This window comes from Coturnix japonica, chromosome 5, assembly GCF_054131305.1.
Source record: "Coturnix japonica strain WE chromosome 5, WE-NBRP24, whole genome shotgun sequence".
Taxonomy (NCBI): Eukaryota; Metazoa; Chordata; class Aves; order Galliformes; family Phasianidae; genus Coturnix; species Coturnix japonica.
Window position 1 is genome coordinate 51,292,761 of NC_140667.1, and position 20,737 is coordinate 51,313,497.

General features: G+C 44.4%; 1 protein-coding gene across 7 annotated transcripts in view; it reads right to left on the reverse strand.

Annotated features, from left to right (window-relative positions):
- Positions 1 to 4,611: 4,611 nt before the first annotated feature.
- SYT16 (synaptotagmin 16) overlaps positions 4,612 to 20,737 on the reverse strand; it is a 160,929-nt gene continuing 144,803 nt past the window's right edge. For 6 of the 7 annotated variants that reach the window (XM_015865748.3, XM_015865746.3, XM_032445133.2 and 3 more), the window contains one exon: positions 4,612 to 11,399. In XM_015865748.3, coding sequence (XP_015721234.2) covers positions 11,086 to 11,399 — 314 coding nt within the window. In that variant the 3' untranslated portion in view covers positions 4,612 to 11,085. Of the gene's footprint in view, positions 11,400 to 15,472; positions 15,562 to 20,737 lie in introns of all 7 variants that reach the window. The other variant, XR_014946813.1, reaches the window with a different exon arrangement.

The window sequence follows — 20,737 nt, forward strand, 5'->3', positions numbered from 1 at the left end:
ACCCCAAAGAGGCACCACAGCACTCTGAAATCCCATGGGCAGAAATAGGAATTGCTTCCTGAAGAGATACCATACAGAAAAACAGCCCAAACAGCAGCTCAGTGAGGCATGGAGCACCTCAGGCATTTCTGCTCAGATAGGGCATCAAGCTCATGTTACCCTAATGAGGATCCAGCCAAAAAGGCTCAGGTAAAAAGAGTAAGTAAAATCTTATATGCATAAGGCAGTGTGTGCAAAGAAGGACAGTTCCTTTTCCAAAGACCCCAACTCTATCTGCAATGGCAAAGAGGAGATAACATATATATAGATAATATATATATGGATGTATCTATCTGTAAAACCAGTCAGTTTCTCCCATCCAGCAGCATGCAGAGCTCTTCCCTGCAAGAGGTGGGCCACCCCTGACCTGGGAAAAGGGGAAGAGTTGTTTGGAAAGACACAGCAGTATCTCTACTAAGGAAGGTTTGCCAGTGGCTAAATGAAGGCAAGATGTTACGGGAACACATCCATTCTGGCCACAAGCTGAAGATCCTGGACAACTCCCCGTCTCCAGTGATCTGGAAGATAAGGGCCCTGGGGCACATGGTGCCTGGATGTGTTACTGCTGGTGGGAAACATGGAGATCCCCTCCTGCTTGTTGCTCCATGGTCTGCAGGAAGGTCCCATAGAGCAGAATGTGCCAGGCTTGGTCCCCCTCCCTCATACATGCTGGAAACTCTTCACTTGGCACTCACCTGATCAATACCTCAATCCAAACCTTACAGCACTGGCTCTTGGCAGGCCCAAGTCCCAGTTTTCAAACACCAACACAGCAGCCTCAGACCAGCCTGAGGTCTGTGCAGCTGAAGAAAAGACCCAGCCACGTACCTATTGCAGACTGCCTCAGAAGTTCCACTTCTCATATTGAAAAGTCAAACGAACTCAAACTAATCTCAGATTTGAATTTTCTAGGACAATGGGAAGGCGCTGGAATTTAATTGATTTTGATTACCTGCCTTATTATTATGCTGCCAGTAGCGATAGTTCGGGTTGGTGTAATTTTAAATTTACTGTGAGATGAATCTGACATTTTTCTGCTGTCGAACAGAGGACTCGAGCAATGCTTCAGCTCTTCACAAAGATGTCGTAATTAGTGCAGTAATCTCTCTTCTGGACATGGAGATTGAAAAGGAAGACACAGCAGCACGTTCTCTGCACCTCGAAGCTGAATGAACGACGAATGCGCTACTCCAGTGTTCATGAGATTTATTGTATTTTCTGCTGCAAAGACACCTCTTCCCCTCTGCTGTCAGCACTCAAGTGGGAATTATTAGCTGGCAATAATTTACAGCCAAAAGGTCATCTAATCTTCCCCCAGCTGGCTCCAGGAAACATTTCCATCCTCTGAGAAGCCTGGAGCAAATTCTTCTAAAATCCAAAGCTTGCTGCTTTCTTCAAGGCAGTTTGAGCCGTTCTATCTTATTCCCTTCCCACCAGGTGTGCATACAGCTTCCCGGCTAAAGACAGGGCTTGTATGAAATTGGGCTGTCCAAATACTTGGGATAAATGTTCTGGCTTGGGAGCTCCAGTCTGGGAGCCCTTCTTCGAGCCAGAGGAGCTGCAGCAGGAGAAGCAGACCTGAGAAGTCACGCTGATGTGCTGTTAAGCATACAGGGCAGCCAGCAGGCTCACTGCTCTGACATAAGGGCATCAACTCCCTGCGTGTTGGCATGTACAGACCTAAATTCTGCTTTCTGAACACTTGGTCATGCAAAATGAAGGAAGACGTGCAGCAGATGCTCCATCCCACCCCCACCTTATCCCACCCCACTCCATCCCACTGCATTGTGTTGCATTGCATTGCATTGCATCCCATCCCATCCCACCCCATCTATTGTTATGGAAACATGATCCATACCCTCCCCTCCCATGGGAAAAGTTTTCCCATCTGCCAGGGATGCCTGGCTGGGAGCTGCTGCCCAGCTGAAGCACATGTTGTTTTCGTGCAATGGAAATTAAACAGAACTGTGAACTGGGACCAAAGTCTCTATTGACAGTGATATTAAATGAAAAGATAAGACTTCAAATGCGTGCTGCATAAGATAAAGCCTGGACAGGCAGACAATAGAAGAGTAGGACGCTGTTGGTTTTGGTTCGCTTTTTCTTGTTGTTTTTCTTTTAAGAATATGGAAAGCAGGATAGCGTAGCGTAGTTAGTATAAAATAATGAATGTGTTTTAAAATGGTTTCGAGCAACTGGGAATATGAAAAAAACCCACAACACCACCACTTACTTTACCTTAACTGCCAAGTAGAATGAGAAAAAAACCCAGTTCCTTCATCTCACAGCAGTTACATCTCAAGCCAATCGTTAAAGACACCTTAAAGAATTAAATTAATGTGCCCTTCTGAATTGAAGCACCAAGCATTCAAAAGATGTCTGCATAGGAGCACCAGTGCTCCCAGGCAGCACAGACCTCCACAAGTGCTATATTTCTCAACACAGCCAAAGGGACCCACTGACATAATGGCATAATCACTTCCAGGTGGGCAGAAGGCATTGTATAAGGATGAGATGTACCTGAAAGGCACATTTGAACACGGAGCAGCTGGAGATGTGAGGAGTTGTGTCCTGGACCAATTTTCATTCCTGGCCTGGCCCATTTGGCTGAGGTGCTCCCAGACGCTGGCTCATCATTGCCCAGCTGGATGAGCAGCTCCCATGATGTCTTAGAACTTTGGATTTCTGCTCTATCTTGCAATTCATCGTGCCAGAAAATTTGCTGGTATGCGAGACCGTGTTAAGGGTTTGTTTCGTTCTGTTGACCTGTTTACACTTAAAAAGATCAATAGTGAGACTTCAGCAGGCAGATGGGGAGCAGCAGAACAAACACAGCCTGTTTTCCTGTCCATTTGGGCTCTTTCTTCTAAGCAAGAACCCCAACCCCAACACCCAAATTCCATCACATCCCGAGGAGGCAGCTCACCATCGCACCGGCTGACCTTGAGCTGTCAAACTCGTTCCTTTCCACCTCTCTGTGAGTGTTCTTCTGCCAGGTAACACAGTTTCTAGAAGCATAATTGTCTTTCAGCCATCTACCCTTCTTTCATATGTGATTGAAATTGGCCAAACTGCTCAAAAACGGGGATGGTGGGGGAGAGACTGGCGAGGAGACAGATGGCAGACAGCTCAGCTCCTCCAGCCTAAATTGGGCTGATTGAGACGTGGGAATGCTTTCACCCTCTCATGAAAAATTCTATCACTCTTTCGTTGAAATTCAAAGCTTAGTTTCAGGACATTCAAAATGTGACTTTTCCACCTGGCCAAAGCTGGGATGACATGAGGGATATCTTGGCAAAACAGCACTTGGTGCTTCGCCAAGGAGCAAAGCAGCTCTGAGCAAGGAATTAAAATGCAGCTGGAGGGAGAACAGAGTAATGGGAATAAAACAAAGCAAAACAAGGCAAAACAAAATGTGGAGTTTGCTGAGGATGGGAGACGGCAGCATGAATTTTAAATGCATCTGAGAAGAAGTGAGCCCGGTCACCCCACCAACATCAGTCCTCAGCCAAACAACAAGACTCAGTTTGCATCAAAGATCTGTACCACTGGGGTCCTGGAGAGGCAGCCCTGCAGATCCCAGAAGGGATTCAGAAATCCTGGCTCCCCATATTAGTACATCACTGCTCTCTCAGTGCTCTAAACACTCACAGCATGAAATCACCACTTCTGAATTATTCTTTTGGCTTTTCTTGCCTCAACGTGGGCACAGGTTACAACGACTACCTGATGGAAGGTTTGATACACACCAGCACATCACGGTGAAAGGCACACACAAGCCAAGTGGCCATCAGACAGGGACGCGACCCTCACTGCTGCTGGGATGTGCTTGACCTTGCATTAGCCCAACGCCAGCTCCCCAGCCCAAGGGACCAAGCACACACTGATGACACAACACACATTGATGAGACAGATAACTAAGAACAGCTCTCATGGGAGAAGCAACGTGCAGACAGACGGGGATGGAGAGGGAGGGATAATTCCCATTCCCCCCAGTTATGCATTATGCACTGGCCACCTGCATCTTTGTTCTGGACAAAACACGTCCACCTCTCCTAGATGCATATTCACTTGATTCTGTCACAATAAGAACACAAAGGAAGACACGCTGGTTTTGCATGTCTACATGAGCCATCTGCTTCTATTTTATTGATAAAAACCTGCTCACTGAAACAAAATAAGACTGTTTCTAAGGTGTGGATGGTTGTATATGTGTGCGTGTGGGTAATTTCAGCCCAGAACTCCACAGAAGCTGGGTTTAATGCTTTTTTTTCCCTTTTTTCCCAGTCAGATATCATCGAGACATTAGCATTCCTAACACAGCATATAATTAGCAAGAGGCAATATATTGTATGATCATGCACGTTAACACTTAAGTAGAATAAAAATGTTTCATTGTCAAGTACATGAAAAGCTAAGAATAAACCCGTATCACTCTTCCTGCTGAATATCCAAACATCTTTTCATCATATTTTTCATCCTTTTTTAAAATCAGTTTTGCACTTCAGCTCCCCTCTTTCAACCGCATGTAGCAAGCAAAACAATGCTGATATCATTCCAGTTGCCACACCAGACAGTTCCAGTCCTTTATTAGCTACACAGAAAGTACAGTTTTTCAGTGCAACCTTTGAACCTTTACAGAAGTGAAAAGGGGATATCAATTTGCTTTGTATAACTTTACAAGTATGAACAGTTCCCCTTCTATAAACGTATTTATAACCGAGCAAGAAATTCAAGCCCCACAGGCCTTGCTGTGGACATGAAGTGCTATAACATGTCCTGGGATGCGTGGGAGAATGTGCCCAGCTGAAAATGCAACGGTAAGACATAAAAACCAACCCTGCCAGAAATGGTGTGCTGTTCCAGAAGGGAAAGAAGCTAACGTGCACTAAGAAATGATTTATTTAGTACGGTGTGCTTAAATCAATAGTCAGATATACATTGAACCGTGCTGCATGCAAAGGCCTTGGGGGCACAATACCTAAAAAACGTTTTTATATACACATATATAAATGCCACGTGGTATTTAAATGCTAAGTCTACTAAATGAATTCTTCGTTTACTCTTCATGACAAACAGAAGGCCAAACTCTGATGGGAAAGAGTCACAGAAGAGAACAGAGCACAACAAGACAAAACTCAGAGCTGTGCCAACGGGAAGGAGATGGGATTGGTTTAATTGGAAACCCTGTGCTAAAGATGCTACATGGTGACAGCAAGAGACCAGACAACAGGTTTTGTCCTGAGCACCATGAACAGAAGATATTGCTGCCAGGCATGGCCCTGACTTGGAGCGGATCTCTGCAGATACTAATGAAAGGATGGGAGATGGTGTGAAGGAAAAGCACCTGGAAAGTGTTAACAAAACAACTGAGATGAGGAAAACAGGCAGCCTTCCTCCCATCTCACCAGCAGCAGGACTGTGGTTGGGTCTGAACCCATGGCAGGCAGGACCCAAATTCCCCACTGGTCCCCAGATGATGATTGATGCTGAACTTTTACCTTCCATACCCAACTCCTGGGTATTCCCTGATTCTTCTCCAATGTGGGAGCACAGGGGACCTACAGTGCCCTATTCTGAAGTGGGGGGAAGCATTCTTGCTGCACCCCAATACAGACAGGTGGTTTGCATGGAGAAGGGAGGGAATGGAACACTAGAAAAGATGAATGATGCCTACCAAGTTCTTTATCCAGGCTACAGCATTGACCTATATCTGCTTCACAAAGGTGAAAAACATGGATAGCTGTGTGGGCTGAGCAGGAACATCTTCCTGCTGCCAGCTGGCAAACAGCTTGGGGATTACAGCATGAGGATTAATAGCCTTTGTCATTTGTAAGTGCAGATGCTAACCTTACTCACATGACGGACTGATCTTCTTTGGATTCTGTGCCTGTTTGCTGTTCCAGAAAGATGACCTTGGGCTGCTGTGAGAGACAAAATATTTACACATTCATTTCTTAAGACCTACAGTGTAGACTGTGGGAAGGCATGAGCTCACCCTGTGCTGGTGAGAAGAAAAAAAGAAGTAGGAGAAAAAAAAAAGAAAGGAAGTGCTGTATGCCTTCAGCAGTTCTGGAACTAAGGAACTGAGGTGGGAAACAAGGGAAACAGCAAAGCCACAGCTCAGCAGCAATGCCAGCACTCAGCCTTCCCTATCTACCACCATCCTGACCACCACTGGGGGCTTTCACTCCTGCTAAATCTGCATCAGGTTCCCAATAAAAGCCCACGTTAGTTATCCTGTATTTCTTTCCAAGCTGCAAGACCTGTCAGCTTCTGGCTGCATTTATCACTGAAGAAGATCAGCTGGATGCCAGCATCACTGCCTGAGGTACGAGAACGTTCCGGTGGGTAGCTCTTGCTGCAGGGAAAATCCTGCCTCCCTCAAAGAGCAAGCACTTCTACAAACCCTGGCTGCTTTTTTCTTCCCCTCAAACCATAGTTGCAAACATCACACTCGGTACATTTCAAATGGAAAGTGGATGCTCCTGCATACTAATTTCTTCGAGCTCTGCTGTCCTTTTAGAGAACACAAAAAACCTAGAAGGAACCAAACAGAAAAGGCTGTTCCCTCCACCTTTAGCTCTGTCCTACTGGGGCTGAACAGGTGTCACAACCTTGTAAACATTAAAGCATCACAACCCTACCAGCACCTCAGGACATGGCCACATGGCCTCATGCAGCCTTTATCCCTCCATTTTGGAGGCAAGAGGTAGAGAGGTGAAGTGTGGAGACTGTACAGATTAAAGATGATGATACATATGGGAAAGCTCTGTGGGCATGTGAGCTCCAAGGCCAGCACCAGCTTCAGCTGAAGGAGAAATGAGCGGCCACCAGAAGAAAGGCCTCCTCTGCCAAGCAGCCACCTTGGGCTTTGTGCTGGAGACATGATCAATAGCAGCTGGCAGTCTTCTGTTCTGTGAGTCTAAGAACATCCGAAGACGTTCATGACTGTGGATTAATAAATTATGTAAAGCACCAAGTAACTCCTCAGGCTCCGCAGACACTAAAAATACCAAATTACCTCACACAATCCCAGAACTGTAGGGGTTGGAAGGGACCTCTGGGCACCATCCAGTCCAACCCCCTGCCAAATCAGGCTCCTTACCTCCACCCATTGCCCTCCATGCCCCAGGAACCACACAGCCACATTACTCTGTGACAGAGCATTGCACAGTAGGGCCAGAGTAACTAAAGCCAGTGGTAGAAAGGAAACCCAAACTAACCAAATCATGCTGCAGACAGCCCAGAGAAAGCCTTCACAAACAGCCACGTCAGTCAGCTACCTCTGCAGCACAGTGGGCTAAAAGAGGTACTCGGTTCTGTGGGCATCAGTTGAAAGTTGGCATTACTGCAGAGAATACAAACGTGGTGAGATCATTCTGTTCTGTTGTCAATACACATTAAAAACAAGAAATAAAATAACAGCAGAGTGCCTAGCAGGACAGGGATGTGCTGCTGGACAGAGACCAAGGAAGGAACAGACTGCAGCTAGCTGAGTGATGCTGCTCGAGATAGAGATGGATCCAGAGCACTTTGCCCACAGCATCCTGGGCTTAAGCCAGTGCAGTTAGTTCCTTCCCACACAAAGGTTTTGTGGCTTTGGAGCTTTTTTCTTTCTCCCTCCTAGAGAAGAAAATTCAAATATTATCTCTGGGGATTCCAGACAGCGGTGTCAAAGGAGATAAATTATCTTAGAAAACGTGCATTATTCTGCACTACACAGCAATAACTGCATAGTCAGGCCATACAAGCACCCAAGCATTCCCAGAAGCAGGTCAGCTGCTCACCCCATGGCCCTCCTCCTCTTCTGGAGCCCCCACAGGAGCAGGGACCCAGCACAGTGCACATGGGGATGGAAGCCAGAGGGGAACAGGGCCCAGCTCCAGTGACTATCACCTATGGAGAGCCAAGTGTGAGGCAGGATTCCAAAGGAATGGAAGCATGCCTGGAAATTCTGATTTCTCAGCCACTTCTAAAGGAAACGAGGGGTTATAGCAGTGACTGAAAGGGCAGTGGTGTTTACATGTGAAAGACCAGGAGCACAAGGTCAGCCTGTACCAATGTTAACAATAACTAATTCAATCTGTCTATGAAAAGAATTACAAGAGCTCTGAAATAAAGGGGAGCTGCAGCTAAGCCTTCTTCATTTCACAGACGGTCAATACTCTAAAGAAAAACAAACCAGAAAACCAACCAAAGTCCTGAAATACAGCTAGCAAACATGAGCACCCCCAACACCACTCAGCCCAAGAGTCATCAATTCCTCTGTGCTTCGGTAGGAATTTAATGAACTTTGCTCATGTTCTGCTCAAGGCATGGATGTGCCAACAGTTTTAGCAGCAGTTCCAAACAATGCTCCCCCCACCTCATCCCTTTCTCCTTCCCACCATTATTTTCTTGTAAAACATCAGGCCAAAACGTTATTGCAATGATGCGGGAAGCTGCTTCCATCTGAGAGCGAAGTTTTAACACATGCTCAGATATCAACAGACTCTATGGATGCTGATGTCAGTTTGTGCTGCATCTTCAGAAAAGATCTAGGTATGAAAACAGCACGTATGTCCCAAATGAGCTCACCTTGTTGCTTTTTAAAGCTAACCTTTCCAATAATTCTTTTTAATCACACAATTATAAATCAGGGTTATCCCCGGTTCACTTGTGAAGCATACTACCAATTGATACCATTCCCTTAGCTAATCATTAAATTAAGCATAAAGCAACACTTTACAGGTTCAAGAAGATACTAAGAGAATCTGCATAAGTTTATTATACACATCTCAGATAATAAAATTACTTATAAACACTTGTATATACATTTTCATGCAGTTCAGAAAAATTATGCAGAGACTGGAAAACGACTGAAATCAGCAAATGCACCTTTTGATTTGGTCTGTTTTCTGTACTTCTTCCAGAAGAAAAATATATGATTAAGAAAGCAAAAAGCCACATTTAGACTGGTTTGCTTATTACCACTCAGATGCTTGTTCTCTCTCCTATTGGCAACGCAGCAGAATTAACAGTGCAGTCAAAAATGCAGTTGTTTTTGAGTTAGATCCTGATTTGAAATACAAAGCCCCAGTAGTGCAAAGCAGATATTGTGCCAGCTTATCTAGGCAGTGGAGGACAATCCTCCTGCATAGAACAGCCACCAGTCCCACTGGAAAATGATGCCCAGGCAGGTAAGTGTAAAGAACATATGATCTGTAGGGTCTGTCTCACCCACACCAGAAATCCTTCTTCTGTGAGATTATCCTCACTTGGTGGGCTGCCATGTGAGGACAGACAAAGCCTGTGTGTATTACACCAACTGATAACCTGTATCTACCACACCACTGCCCAGTGGGTGATCACTAGCCTGAGTGTGATGCAAACCAGCACCCAGGCTCAATTTTGGTTTAACAGCCAATGCTGAAACTTGCACAGCACCATTGAATGGAAGGAAACAGCTGTGGTGCAAGAGATGGAATTTGGTGCCAGACTAGTAAACGACAAAAACAAAACACGAGGTGATTCAGAACAAAAAAACCCAAACCTTTCCAGCATAATATTTCCTTCCTATCATCAGAAGGGATGAAGAAATGCCAATCCTCTCCTAAGGAGCTCCAGGAATTAAATTTAGGTAGCTGATGGTATGTGAATATCTTGGCACCTTTCTGTCTACATACCATCACTGCCCTAGAGAATCCACGTCCTCAGCTGCGTCACATGCAGTTTTCCAGCAGCTAATGAGAGCTCAATGTTCAGAAATCAAGCAAATGAAGACTTCTTCCCTTGCCACTGACTCTACAACTTTAACTGATGGAAATGGGAAAAAAATGATGAAAATGGAAAATAACAAAATGGTCTGAAAAGTAACTACCTTGAAATGCCATCGCTTCATCCAGGGATCCTGCTCCCTGAAAGCTGCCCCTCTAGACGTGGGTCCCCTGGATCCTATTTTACCTGCTCTTGTAGGAGAGACTGTCCCAAAGATGAGGTGACTTGGTCTGGCATTCTTTACTGCTCAACATGCCAAAAATGGTTCTCTTTCCAGATCCCAAACATACTACAGATAGCCCATTTGGACAAGAGCCCTCAGCAAACTTGAGCTGTGCTTAACTGAACAACAGTGAAATCATGGATCAAAAGCTTTTCTGTATAATGCTCACAGAAATGCTTTTCTGAATGAAACTCACTTTTACAAGTGAACAAAATAACACATAATCAAAACAGTGATGCAGAAAAGAGTGATTCAGGCACAAAGGTGGATGTGCAGCTTGTTCTGGTCTTTGTTTTTTTGGTATTCATGATGACAGAAGCCTTGAACTTCAAGTAAGCATCCAAACATGCATTGTATAATCACAATATAAAACCACTATTAGTTATCCCTCATGCAATCTCTGTGGCAATACAGGCTAACAAGTGCAAGGGATGCTAATTAAGAATACTGGCAGTATTAAGTCCAAATAAACACTATCAGTTAGTATCAGAAACAGTAATAACGCCTAGGCACTTTAAAGTTGACAGAGTATTCAACAGTGCTTTCCCATGCTGCCTGAAAAATCCAGTCTATAGTGCTACCAAATGTTCATTTCTAGGACTTAAAAAATAAGATAATAAAGGAGAGGAAAATGTGATCTGCATGCAGTTTAGCCTATCTGTGAGCTATCTGCGTGTCAAGAATGTTTGCAGACTTCATTAATATAAATAAGGAAAGGATCAGAGAATTTACTCCAGAAGAAAACAGCATCAAAATCAAACTGTGATGATTAGACATATGATAAAATGAGCAAGAAAGGGAGGATCTTGTAGGTTTGCCCTTGCTTTTCCTAAGGTTACTAATTTGGATGTAGAAAATGCAGGGCAACCTGGAAAGATAAAAACTAAACTTGCTTCCCAGGCCTTGTCACTTCTAATGCTTGACAGATGATACTGAAAAGTCAGGTTAAAGAGTACATGACCTGTCAGAGCACAGTGCTTGCCATGGGACAGCTGCTTCCTGCTGACTGAGAATGAGGGAAGACAACCCACAGTCCCAGGATCTACAGGCTGCCCTGGTTACCATTAGGACTCCAGCAATGTGTGCCACCTGCAGACCTGCAGCCCCTTTGACTCTTTCATCTCCTGCCAATGACTTTGCTCTTCTTCTCCACTGCTGTTCTGCCCCATGGAGATCCAGCCGATCATCTCTTTGCGTTTCATGCTGCGTTTGTTGTATATGGAGATCATTAGTGTGACATCGGAGAGCTGGAAGAGGGCAACCTGGAAGATGAAAGTTTCTTTGTAGACGGGGTTGGGCTGCCCTCGACGGATGGAGGTCTTGCAGCGAGACATCTCCTGGCCCACAGAGTTGAGCAGGCAAAGCTTTCCATAGGTATCTAGGACAAAACACAGAAAACAAAATGTTTGGCAGAGTTAACAGATTAAATGGAAGCCCCAGGTAGTCAGAAATCACTCCAAAAACTCCAAGCAGAGCAGCTTTGTCTGCACTGCATATAAGATGAGGGTTGGACAAATCTCCTTCATTCAAGGGATGAAGAGCAGTAGATGAGAGCAAACCTTGGACTTCCTCATGTCCAGCTGGGGAGAAGAATGGAAGGAAGCAAATATGTGATTCAGACCTATACTCTTGGAAATAAAAACAGCAAAAGAACTGCTTCTCAAATTCAGGAAACCTAAGGCTAACTGAATCCATGAGCATCTCCCTGGATTCTCCATGTCAAACAGTGTGTCAGCACCTTTCATTCCTCTCCCTCACCCCTCACAACAAAGGTTTGGTCGCAAAAAAAGAGGGGGTGAAATGATTTGATCTCACATGATGATTTCAAGACCTGTTCCAAATTTTCATCTTTATTTAAATTATTATTATTTTTTGGACTTAAGGTCAATTTTATTCATTATTCGAGTGAATGCAAAGAGTAAAAATTATAAGTAGATACAGGGAAGGGATGGTCTAATTCAATATTTCCATAAATACACCCTTAAAACTCTTGCTGCCTCCTGTGCTAATGATCCCATGTCTGGTACGTGTTGGCTAATGCTGTGGTCCAAGGCAGAGCTCTCTGCTCCACAGACCCAGCTCGGTGCAGTCTTTCACCTTGCTCTGCAATCAATAGCAGAACGCTTGGCAAGAAAAACCCCTCTCCTAACCTCTCTGCAAATCTGTGCCCTGGTTTCTGCAAGTGATTATTATTTCAGAGTGTGCCGAAGACAGGAAATAAATAACAAGCTACGGTCTCTTGTCTACAGCATGTCTGTCCTCTTGTGTTCCCGTTTGATGTGCTATTTTACGCACTTATCTGCTGAGCGACACAAGGTGTGAAATTACACTTCAGGTGTGAAAACACTTCTGTGTCTCCAAAGCAGGGCTCTCCGCTCCTCAAACTGTTCCACTGAAAAAGCTGTCAGGAGACTGACAATCGAGGAGCAAATTGTGAGCATGCACAGCTGTACAGCTATCGAGTTTCTGCGGAGAAAGTTCAGTCCAATCATTAGCTAGCGGTGCCAATTTGGCTCCCAGCATAACACTGGAGATGAGCAGATCTTGCCAACAAAGACCTACTCGTTAGACAGGAAAGCGGAGCTCTGACGTGTGATAGTTTGCTGATTGTAGCTGGGAAGGAAAGAGCTGCTTCACTAAGAGCTGCTTCACTGAGAGGTGGACTAATTCCCACAGTAATATCCGATTTCGGTGATGCTGAAGGACTGAATTCTCTAACAACTTCAGATCCATCAGAAACAAAACCTGCAAGAGAGAGCCCTCTGCTCTAACTCAACTCAGTGTGAAACCAAGCAAGCTAAGTACCAGACACAATCTCTTGCAGTATTTGTAGAGATGTCACTTTACTTTGCACTGACTATTAAAGATAAATGGGGAGTAGAGGGCTGTGTTTTCCTTTTCCTCCCTATTCCATTCACCCTTACTATTGAGGGGGGAACTTCAAAATAGCTCAAAAATCATCCAGACTTATATTTCAACACAAGCAAGCAGCTAAGTAGGACAATTCCCTGTTTAAATTTCAAAATGTATTTCCTTTAAAAGTTGAAATCTCACACTTAGATAATTTCAGTACATTTTCCAAACCAATCCCATGTGCAGGCAGAAAGCTGAAGAGGTTCATTTCTGCTGGCATGTAAGAAAGGAGAGCAACTAGGACACAGGACTTCATGGAGATGAGACCCTCTCTGCTCCCTGCCCAATGTCTCCATTTTCCTGTAGATACATCTGACAACTGCTTTTTTGAGGGTAAGGGGATTTCAGTAAACCTTTCTATCATCCTCCCTTCTTACTGCCAGCACTGACAGCTCAGGTGGGATTCATCACACCTAACTTCAGGCACAAACATTTCAGCAGACCCCTACAGAGTCAACCAAGTCACAGTCAATTCTGCCAAAGAGACATATGGCATAGTTCAGCAGCTATCTAGTAAACAGTGTGGCTACTAGAGATGATGTACGTTTCGACATAAAACCAAGTGCCACAGCTTAAATCTCACAGGATGTTGTTCCAGAATGTCCCAGTTAATTTTCCAGGTAAAGAATAGATTGGTTCCTTACAGCTACGTTCAAGGATCCACACCCCTGCCTGGGTCCTCACCTTTTGCAAGCAGGGAGTAGCATAACTAGTTTTAAAGACACTGCACAGCTGATGACTTAAACCAAGCAAAATGAAAAACAGAAAATTAGGCTTCATACATGTCAAATTCTGCTACATAATACAGAGAATAAGCTCTGTGCAGAGCTAATAACCAGGAGCCTTATTCATTCCCATGTAAACACAAGGGCAAAACTGTTGCAAGAGACAACATCAGGCTCTTCTCAGATTTATTCCACTGGGTGTATTTTACCAGCTGAAAGAATTGAGCCTGAACAGAAATAAAGGAGTAGGTGTGGATAATATATTTAGCATGTGAAATTCGCTCTGCAGAGCTGGTACGTATGAAGCAGAGCTGATATTCTGCTTCACTGACTACATTTAAAGACTGTAGCTCTCTTGCCCTCATTGCATTGTGCTCCTTTCAGCATCTCCTTAGGTGTCTCATTAGAGAACACCTTCTAGCTCTCCTTGTGGTCCACTTTGGTCCTCTGAGCTGGAAAGCTTTCCCCTTTGGTTGGCTTTAACAAAGGAAATCCATTCCTGGACACATGGTGAGATTAGTGGAACTAAAGCAAGCATGAATCTGCCAATTTGTTGAGGAATGTATGTGTGAGAGCATCTATTCGTTATGAAGGCAAACATTTCCCATCTAATTACATGCTCAGATTCAGTAATGGCCTCATTACTGTGGTATCTCAGCACTTTACACTCTTCAGTATATTTACTTTCACGTCACCTCTGTCATGCACAAAAGGAGACGAGAGATCAGGCTTCCTTTAAAACACCAAAGAGCCTGCCTTCTCTTTAGGCACCTATTTCACTGACAGAAAGAGCCAGACCTCTTAATAGCTGGGAGTGGATGAGACTGCAACAGAAGTCTGCAAAGAAGCAGGAACAAAGCTGAATTTTGCCAAGACCAATTTTAGCACCACATCCACCTGAGGAAGTTCTTGCTATGGATCATTTTCACTTTCAAGTTGTCTTTCATCCCTGGGATGAGTGGAGTGAACAGTGATCACATGCACAAAATATCAGCGCCTCTGCATTTAATACCAGAGTGAAAAGCACTAAATTAAGGTGTGCTGCAAGAAGCCAGACACATTTTGGGCTGGCGCTGCGTATTACTCCAGAGGTTTGGCCAAACATCTTCTCATGCAGACTGCTCTGTCTCCGTCAACAGCGCCTCAACCATAAAACACCTCTTGAGAGCTCATCTGCAAAGGCAATCAGTTTATCCGAGATTCTTCTAATGACCCATTTCTGTCATCATCCTTCCAAGGGAACTAACCGATAATGACAACTCAGGGGAATAATCAACTATAATTTATATGCTCCTGTTTTTGGAGCACGGAGCACAGCGTAAGCTCTGCTTTCCCTTATCCTAAGCTCCACCGCTATTAATAACACTAACCCGGGAACAAAAACACTGCAGCATGAAAGGGTCCAGCTCCCTGCTTGAATTTATATTTAGAAAGAAAATGAACAACCAAAGCCTCCTGACCTCTCAGACTGTGGGCTGCAGGGTGTACCCCATGCATAGCAGTAAGGACTCTCCCAGCCTCACTGCAGGCAAGCGAACTCATTTCCAAAACCAGTATAACCATGCCAGCATGCTGCAATCCAGACTAACATGTAGTCACAACCTCAAGCTGCCAGAGTTCAAGGAGCATTTGGACAGCACTCTCAGACACAGGGTTTGGATTTTGCATGGCCCTCTGTGGAGCAAGGGGTTGGACTCAATCTCCCTTCCAGCTCAGAATATGCTTCTTTGATTCTCCCTTCAGCTTCTTTGATTCTGTGATACTCTGTGCTGAGTACAGATCTGCACAGGTATCTCCACTAGCTCCAACTGACCTGTCCCAGAAGGCTCTCTCCATCAGTGCATGGCATTACCTCCCCATGATGTCACCCTGCAGCAGACCACTGAGCCTGGATCACTGCAGCTGTACCAGGAAAGAGCACAGAGGAGAGTTAAACTCCAGCTTTTTTACCCCAGCCCCACACTGTGAACATCTACATTAGGCCAGAGGCAGCTTGTGGCCTACTCTATTTACTATACAAGCACTGAGATCTGCCTACTACGTTGCTGAGGAGCCAGATTTCTTTCCCCATTCCCACTGAGTCTCTGCCACTCAGGTCTGCTCTGCCGTGGCTGGCAGCCCTCCCGCACGAGGCTGGGATCTGGCAGCCTTCCTCGCAATGCGTGAGTCACTGGGGAACCAGCAACACCTTTCATGTAAAAGGCAGCAGAAAGGAGAACACTGCTCCCTGGAAGGGAACTGCCAACATAAATGGCTTGTTTGGTGAGAGGGGAGAGGCTGCAGAGGGGCAGGAGGTAGGGCTCCCTGCAAGCAAGGTCTCTCAGGAAGAAAAGCTGCTTCCAGACAGCCTCCAAGCTCAGGCCCTTGGTGATCCGAAGTGCTGACACAACCCTCGTGGCCCAGCAAAGGGGCTTTCACAGAGCCAGCCCTAAGCTAGGACATGTCTGTGGCACCAGCAGCGACCTTCCTCACCCCAAGAAGGTGCAGCTTCTGTGCTTATGCACCTGAAGTGCAACACAGGCACCTCTCCAGATGTTCAGGGTGCTACCTCTAATAAGGGCATTTTCAACACTTCTGACAATGCACGGTGTGCTTTATGCATTGCTGCTGCCTTGGAAAGAATGGGAACTCTAAATGAGAGTGTATGATGAATGCCCAGCTTCTCAGCAATGGGAGCAGTAGTTCTGCTGCAGCACGATGTAAGGATGCTTAAGTTTGGCTGGTCTCACCTTCAGCAATGGTGCCCACAGGCACGGCTTTATTACACAGCCTGTCATCAGATCTTCCACAAACATTGCCCTGTGGAGTTACTGTTGATTTACATTAAACATTCAGCTCCAACTGAAATTTGGAATTAGCAGAATTCTACCCTGGGAGCAATTGTTTTGTCTCCTGCTTATTTTGGGAGAGGGAAAATAAGATTCTTCTTCTTGTTCACAGCTATAGGAGCAGGAGAAGCATCACCATACACGCTCAGCTTCAAATGAACTCCTCTGGTTCAGAAACATCTTCACTTTACATATAGCAACGTAATACCATCGCAGACTTTTAGAAATTTACTGTACTTGCTTAACAGGGTTAATATGCAACTGGTATAATAATGATCACGTGTGGATGTAATTATTACATGTGATCAGTTCTGCAGCTGCCAAAAAGCTTGGAGGACTTTTCTTAGACGAGAGAATATCTTTTTACAATAGCCGTTCTCAAATCACATTACTTACAGACATAAACCCCAAACTAAATGTGAAAGGGGAAAAAACAGAGGCTGGATTAGAGGAAAGAGAGCTGCACCTGGAGCAGCTGACAAAGGTTAAACATCATGTGGGCAGAGACCATCTCTCTGTTGTGTGTTTATACACTGACTAGTGCAAATGACCCCTGGTCCAACACCACAATCCCAAAGTACTACTGTAACATGCAAACAATCTGTAACCAGCTTCATATCTTTAAAGATGTGTCTGCCAGCATTGCACGCTTCTGTTGTTACTTTCTTTATAATAAACAGTCTCTAAATGAACGTGCTGGCGTTTGCTCTTCTAAGATCAAAATGCAAACCTCTATGAAATGATAAAACAGCTGAATGACTTCAACAAGAGCCAAAGAGAATGAGGTGCACAATACATACATCGCTAAGTGTTAGGATACCTGGGGTGCTCACATCTGACAAACCTCTAGGTGCTTTTCTGTAAGAGGCTTTTTAGCAGATGCTACCAATTTACAGTGGAGTGCTGCTACCATATAGTCCAATGCTGCTACTATTCTCCTGAGTGCTTTTAAGTGCTCAGAGTGATAATGGACCTATTCACATGGTTATGGACTGTGGACTCAGGCCTGCAGCTCCACACACTCCCCAGGACAATGCCTGAATGTTTATCTTTGACCAAGCTGTCCTTAAATTTCACATATGTGATTTGAAGAGAAGACTGGCTGCAAGATGTGTCTGTAAGCTGCCCAGCTGTACCCTAACCCAGCTATCACCCATGTAAGCACCCATAAGGGAACTGTATGGGTTCTGTGCATGCAGGAAATGGATTCTGCCCACTGACTCTCTCAGTCTTAGAATAAATGACTGCCTATCACAGCAGCTTGAGCTTGGTATTTAAATGTCTTGGATCACTGTTAAATCTTTAATCTCCATGATACTTTGAAGAAGTAAATCGCTCTCTAGATAGGATGCATATAAGAAAACGCAAGGGATATTTCCTCATCTTCCAGAAAGAAAGACAGCAGTTTTAGTCTTCACCTAGTGAAGGACTTCTTGAGCATCTTACTCACTCAGACAGCATGTTTCAGACAGACAATCAGACCTCACAGCACCCCTCTGCAATGTCTGCAGGAGTTATCAGTGAAATGCTACTCCAGCATGTGAGACAAGTGCTGGCTTTCTTCCTTCTTTTAAGCTTTTTTTTTCCATTTCTGCTTCACTGGGTCTTCCTCTTCTCATTCATCACACTACGGGGCACTCTACGGGTGCAGAAGTACAATGCAGAATGCAGAAGAAACACTGAGTAAAAGCAGATAGTGATAGATTCAGAACCCCTCTACAATAACTGATGAACTTCACCTAATAGCAGACCTAACACAGAGACACTGCAGGCTTGATAGTGCTGTAGTTGATCTGTGTATAGAAAGGATGCAAAGGGCCAAGTCAAGATGGTCTTAATATCAAAGATAGGAAAAATTTGTTATGAAACACTGTCAGGAATATTAGTTTGGGTGGCTGACAGAGGACTTTGGTTACCTTATCAGACTGATTTAACAAGGCTTATCTGAAGCCCCACAGACACTGAAAGCAGAAAATTCAGACAGAATTTAAAGCAGAAACTCCCTCAAAAATTGCCTTCTTTTCTCACACACTGGACCTGTTCTCTTCTTATCAATAAATACACAAAATTCTTATCAGCTTTAAAGATGCTGTCAACCAACCTACTGTTTTTCTGTGAACCCATCAGCTGGAAAGCTGATTGTGACACATAACCAGGGCAGGTAACTCATGCTGAAAGTAAATTTATGTGCAGGTTGTTAAACTGCCAAACCCCGTCCAAGAAGCCCAGGACAGACACAATTCCCCAGCACCCAGACAATGAATTAAAGGGTTGCTCAGCTTATTGTAACACACAGTACTGTCCCATAAGCACCCAGAAAGACATTCTTCAGAATAATACCAACAAATGGCAGTCATTTCATTATTATATTGTAGGTAGAAAACTGGACGCCAATTATTCAAGTTCTTTGCAGTGCAAGCATTTCATTTACTGGGAAAGTGTGAGGCATTAAGCTTCCTGACTCAGCTAGATACAAGACTTTTGTAGGGCCTGATATAGAAACAGAAGTGCTGCATAATCCTGCCCTTCAGGCAGTTATGTGACAAAACTCCAAGACCACAGGCAGATGTGTGAAAATACAGCAGAAAAACTGGAGCAAATTAACTTGGACCTATATTGGGACAACTTCCATTTAAGAATGATAGTAGACTTTGCCTACCTTTTCTATAAATTGGCTAGAACCGTTCTGGCTTGAAACCTTTAAGAAAACACAGACACAAACAATACCATTCCTTCAAGTAAATCCCATGGAGATCTACCCTTGTTGTCATAGCTAATATGAAACTAGCTAGGGCTACACAGACTGAGGGCAAGTGTTTCACTGTTGCACAGACCTGCTCTTATTTCTGGAAGGACTGGCTGTCCACATGGTCAGATTACTTCTGGAATATACTGAAGTACTGACGCAGTTCAGTCAAAACTTAAGATTTCATGTCTGCATACTGAAATATGACACAAATATCTGTTAGCTCTGGGACAATCACAGCATCTTGCAAAAGCAATCTAAGCATTTTGCAAGCTGAAGATACTACATCAAATGCAGTGAATGCCAGAAGCTGTCAAAGGTTGTTACCTATGATGCACGGACAACTAGATCCCAAAAAACAAACACAACAGCAAACAAAAAGTGCTACTCCAAATTGCCATTCTCTGCTGGTTTCAGTCAGCAGGCAATAGAACAACATGAGACAAACAGAGCTGCCATTCAAATGTTGAGTGAGGGGCATAAACAAAAAAGCAGACAACACTGTTGTTGCATGACCCCATCTATATCACAGACATTAGCACCACCCATCCCCTAACACTGTAAAGTATTAGCTACAGCTCTAGCACTATCCAAATCTACTGTAATGCAATTTTCACTTTTTCCTTTGGGTTTTGGAGGAAGGGAGCTCAACTGTTGAGATACAGGAGAAAAACTTGTTTTTTTCTCCTACAAAAGACTTTTTTTTGGTGTGGCCACAATGCATTCAGAATGGTAGGATCCCCAGAGTGCCAAACGAACCAGGTCAGCCAGAGCCCAGCCCAGAGCAAGTGGACTGAAAGTACAGCTCTTGGAAACATCTAACAGCACTAAGCAGGGCCTCTGCATAGAACCATCATAGAATCATAGAATTGCTCAGGTTGGAAAAGACCTTAAAAATCATCAAGTCCAACCACAACCTAACCATACTACCCTAACTAACAACTCTCTGCTAAACCATGGCTCTGAGCACCACATCCAAATGGTTTTTAAACACATCCAGAGATGGTGACTCAACCACCTCCCTGGGGAGCCTATCCCAGTGTTTTACTACCCTTTCTGTAGAGATGATTCTCCTGATAACCAACCTAAACTTACCCTGTCACAACTTGAGGCCATTTCCCCTCGTCCTGCCACCTGTCACCAGAGAGAAGAGACCAACCCCGCTCTCACTCTAAGCACCTTTCAGATGTTGGAAGAGAGCAATAAGGTCTCCTCTCAGCCTCCTCTTCCCCAGACTAAACAGTCCCAGTTCCTTCAGTAGCTCCTCATAGGGCATATTCTCCAAGCACTTCACAAGCCCTGTTGCCCTTCTTTGGATCTGCTCCAGCACCTCAACATCCTTCCTGTATTGAGGTGCGTGTCACATGGCAACATACAATCACTTGAAAAGTGCTTCTTTCTTTTTATTAATTTGCTAAGTGTTACTCCATGATTTGGGTATCACAGCAATTTTGCTGTATTCAGATGCTGCAAAGGTATATGCAATAAAAGAGGCACTGTGGTA